Raw genomic sequence first — 4,374 nt, 5'->3', positions numbered from 1 at the left:
ACTGAAGCGCAGCCTGTAGCGTGATCTAGCGGAGGCCGGTAATTGTGTTTCTAGTTGCATGCACGCTGGCAACTGACCCAGATTTAGATGCTACGGCCGCCGCAGGTGCAGCGGAAGTTGCAGCGCCATCTTCGGCTTCTGTAAAATCGCCATCAGCAGCTGCATTACCACCTCCAGCAGCTGCAGAAGGACTTTCAAAACCTAAATCATCACCGTCCGCAGCTGCATCAGCACCTTCGTCAGCTGCATTAGCACGTCTGCCGCCATCAGTTGCCTCCTTTGAGCTTTCGAGAGTCTCTGTCAGCCAAACAAGCCAGAAGTTAACCTGGGCCAAGGCAATCTCCTGCAGTTGCAGCATCTGGTCAATTATCAACAGCCGCTGCCCCTTTGCGACGGCCGATGCAGCGGGCTCGGCTTCGTTGACCCTGTCGAGGAGCATGCGAAGACTTTTGATGTGCCGCTCCCGCGACCTGCTAATCTTTTCTCTGCCTAACCTATCCTGAACGGCCGATAGTTCTCTATAAATTGCATATATATTTGCGTCAATGCTGCCCCTTTCTGTTCTTCCCAACAAAGAGAATAATGCTGTGGTCTCAACCAAGGACAAACAGAAAAACGTCGTTACGCACTTGACACTAAGATCGGGAGGCAACTGCTTCACCAGAGGCTCGCCAATCGCTATAACTCGAGCCGATTCAACGGTATAACGGTGAGCACACTCCAACAATCCTCTGTGACGAGAGACCGCGTCACCTCGCCGGCAGAAGCAGCAGCCGCGGCAGCAGGCCGACCCTTCGCCAGCGCACCCCATGGCTCCCCCGGATCTTTATTCGTAGTCTATTCTGCTCCTGTCAAAAGTCTGAGTGTCACTCTGCTCTTTGTGGCGTTCGCCAAATACAAAGCACAGCGTAGCACCAAATACACTGCCGCAGCAGTAGCGATGGCTGCGACGACTGCAGTGCTAACCCCCCCAAACCGCCAATTCTGTCTCAGTGGAATGCTTTCTGAAGTAACAGGCAGCACAACCTCTCCGTGGGAGGCCTCCGAAGCACCGCCGCCCAAGTCGAGCAGCTCCAGCGCTCGGGCAGCGCCCGGTTCCATTGCAGATGCGGTCCGCATGGCTTCTCATGCTCTTAAGAAAGCCTACATTGAGCTGGGTGAGTGGCACAGGAAATCAGGGGAAAACTCCGGGAACGCGAAGCCAGGAGAAAAGGAGGATCACTGTATCGGCGCGGGGGTTGATCCAGTGTCAAACGATAGGCGTGCACCGTAGCGCCTCTGAAAAGCAATTTACTGTGCATGACCAAGAAAGAAGCGAGCTTATTTGACCATAGACATCATTTGAGGACGCCGGAGAACCTTGCATTCAGGACATGAAAGGGCATAAAACATGTGACAGCGGGCGTCGATAGCACGGCGGGCAGCTTGGAGATCCTTGGTGAGACACACGCACATGCGACGACAAAGCACGCATCAAATGGATATAATTAATATATTTGAGTGCTCATTCAATGAAAAATATGACATCCTCTGAACCGATTCCTCGCGAGAACCGTTCAGGGCGGCCTCACCGGCGAGGCAGCTTGTAATGCTGTGGGGTTCGGCAGAGCACTTCCATGTTTGCTAGAGATAATGCGATGGACATATATATATAGTTTTTAAAACTTTTTTTTCAATTGAAATAAGTACCAACTTATTTACACAATTTGACATAACACTAAGAAACAATAGCTGAAGAGGCAAATGTAGTCAAGGAATTTGCATCTACTCAGTGCTCAGCAATGTAAAGTAGACCCGATTCACTCCCTTTTTGCGGAGCAGGCTGGCTGGCCACACCCCATCGCATATAGTGCCGATGTCTTCGTGGATCGGCTTAACAGGTGTGCTCACTTTTTCCGCCGCTGGAGCCCGGTTACAGCCGAACGAGTGGCACAGTTAATTATTAATCACGTCTGAAAGCTCCATAGCTTTCTAAGAACCATCGTCGCCGACAGGGACCCGAAGTTCGTTAGCGCCTTCTGGCACATACTCATGCAACGGCGAACATACATAATTGGCTTGATTTTCTTGTTTGTGTGGAATGGGTTTATAATCCAACAATGCACTCGTCAACACGTTGCACTCCGGCAGCTCGGGCCTACATGAAGCGCCGCCAGCTGACCCGACGCTAGATCTCGCTGTTGGAAGCCAGCTCCAAATAAGCGCTGCCCCCGAGTTGCCCATACAGCTCGCAGCAGCACGAGAATGCACTATAAAGGCACAGGAACGCCAAGCCATAGACTAGGACAAAATGTGTTCACCAGTTATTACATTCAACTCAGGCGACTGGGTTCTAGTGGATTCGCGCGCCCTTCGTATAAAGAAAGAAGGCAAGCAGTCCAAAAAATCTCGCAGCACGGTGTGTAGGGCATTTTACTGTCTGCTCTCGGGTCAAGGGGCCGCCCTACATCATTGACCTACCTTCAACGTGGTGATATCCAATTACGGTCGGCCTCTTGAAATCTTTTCGGGAATATTCGTGGTTCTTTCGAACTCTGGAGGGGAAACTGCAGAATGCCCATAGGAATAGAAGGATCCAAGATTCTAGAAGCCCGCGTTACCACCCGTAGAGGCCACTGGAAGCACGAATACTCCGTGAAATGATCGGACAACCGTGAATCTGAGTGGGCTTCGGAAAATCGGTGGCGAGAAGCGATCCCCTCGGAGCATCCCCAAGCTCTTCTTGGCATCCGCCGTCGTCGTCGGCGTGCACTTTAGTGCCAGATATTACAATGCTGAGCCGGACGGGCACTTGGAGTTTACGTGGGGATTATGAAACATACTATGGAATTAAAGAGCATACAAACTCTAAAACAATGGTCTGTATTTGTTTCGGAATACAGACAAGACCCAGGATGCGCTGTGGCTGAGTCCTGGCCAGGGCTGGCAGCGTCACTGTCGGCATCGGGGTTGTCCGTATACAGGGACAAAGAGGGATAACTTTCTTGGAGAAAGATGTTTTATGCTCCTTCGAGGCATGAATCTGCGGTTGCCTGCAGGGAGACAGGCACTTTTTGTCGCGTAGTGCAATAAGATAACACATGTAGCGACTGAGATTGACTTAACCCACTATAAACTGCAAGGTTGTACTATTGTTCTCCTTCTGGCTCCCTCTTGAAAAGTATTGGAGTTGGAAGTGAACATCAGGACCTATTTTATTATGTTAAATTAAATTAGGGATTAATCATTGAGTGTAGTATTTGTATATACAGTGTGCACCGGCAAGGTAGGCATAGGACAGAGTAGTTGTAAAGCGCTCAGGGCCTGCGTTTGCGAGGGAAGGGGCAGCCTAGGTGGAGTTGCAGTGCACCGTGAGCGATGCAAGCCAACCTCACGTCTGCGCCCTAGGAAGCTTCAACCAAGCTTCCTTCCCTTCACGATTCACCTCTGTAAACACGTATGAGGCATTTGCACTTGCTTGCAGGCAACGTATCAAGGCCAAACGAATGTTCGCGTGCTGACTTCGGGCAGAACTGCTACAGAGACCAAGCTCCTGCAGCAACTCCAGCAGGTAAACTGCCCCGACAGAGTCGCTTGGCGCACTATACACAGCTGAACTGCAGCTGGTGCAGCTGCACAACGCAAGATGGTTACTGCAGCATCAGCAGCAGCAAGTTCTGCGTGCCGGCGATGCTCGATGCGCCTGCCTCAATTTGTGCGATTTCGCCTCCGCTAAGGCACCACGCGATTATGTGGCTATAAGTGGTTCCTCATGCTCTTTAGTCTGCAAATACACTCTATGCAATCTGGTAAGGCCAATTTCATTGCAGCAACACCAGCCGTGGAAGCAAGAGATCAGCCACAGCAGCACTCCCGCTGCGAGGCCGAAGGCACACCGTGAACCCCACTACGGATAACCTGTTGGTGCCCCGCCTGAAACATCTGGTTTTAGGGGGTTTAAACCAGTTTATTGGTTGAACCTGCCGGCAAGGAAGTCAAGAAAATCCATGTCAAACCTCTTTTGTGGCCTGTGCCTGCCTTTCCGCTACGACCAGCAGGCTGCCCGCCGGGACTGGTAGCACGCCGTGGTCATTGTTGCCCGTTCTCCTCCAAGGGTTTGAACACAAAGTCCTTTTCGGCCTTCAAATACAGTTTAGGACTGAATAAACCCCATTTAGCAGTAGGCGATGCGGGAAAACTTCTTTTTCAGAGGGGATCCATTGCCGATGGATGCTTAGGGACCACCGTCCCCGACGCAGTTGTGCTCCTCTCCTTCTGCCCCTACGTCTTCCGCCCTTTCCTCCGATTTCCTGTCTTATTATCCAGCCCCAATGTAGCTTGGCTTAATATTACGAGGATCCATGCAAGTCGCACCAGCAGTGGAGCCGGGCGATG

General features: G+C 51.4%; 3 protein-coding genes across 3 annotated transcripts in view; 2 read left to right on the top strand and 1 right to left on the bottom strand.

Moving 5' to 3' along the window:
• Positions 1–25: 25 nt before the first annotated feature.
• On the bottom strand, positions 26–811 carry EMH_0052880 (uncharacterized protein; the record flags this gene model as incomplete). Its single annotated transcript, XM_013496930.1, has 1 exon — positions 26–811. The coding sequence occupies one exon, from the start codon at positions 809–811 to the stop codon at positions 26–28; it is 786 nt and encodes a 261-aa protein (XP_013352384.1).
• Positions 812–940: 129 nt separating this feature from the next.
• Positions 941–1,273, top strand: EMH_0052870 (uncharacterized protein; the record flags this gene model as incomplete). Its single annotated transcript, XM_013496929.1, has 1 exon — positions 941–1,273. The coding sequence occupies one exon, from the start codon at positions 941–943 to the stop codon at positions 1,271–1,273; it is 333 nt and encodes a 110-aa protein (XP_013352383.1).
• Positions 1,274–4,371: 3,098 nt separating this feature from the next.
• Positions 4,372–4,374, top strand: part of EMH_0052860 (uncharacterized protein) — a gene marked incomplete at both ends in the record, with an annotated part of 2,265 nt that continues 2,262 nt past the window's right edge. The window contains one exon of the mRNA XM_013496928.1: positions 4,372–4,374. Within this exon, the coding sequence (XP_013352382.1) occupies positions 4,372–4,374 (3 nt within the window).

The sequence above is a fragment of the Eimeria mitis genome, genomic scaffold, assembly GCF_000499745.2.
Source record: "Eimeria mitis Houghton genomic scaffold, Emh_scaff2380, whole genome shotgun sequence".
NCBI classification, from domain to species: domain Eukaryota; phylum Apicomplexa; class Conoidasida; order Eucoccidiorida; family Eimeriidae; genus Eimeria; species Eimeria mitis.
This window is presented reverse-complemented; position numbering and strand designations above follow the sequence as displayed.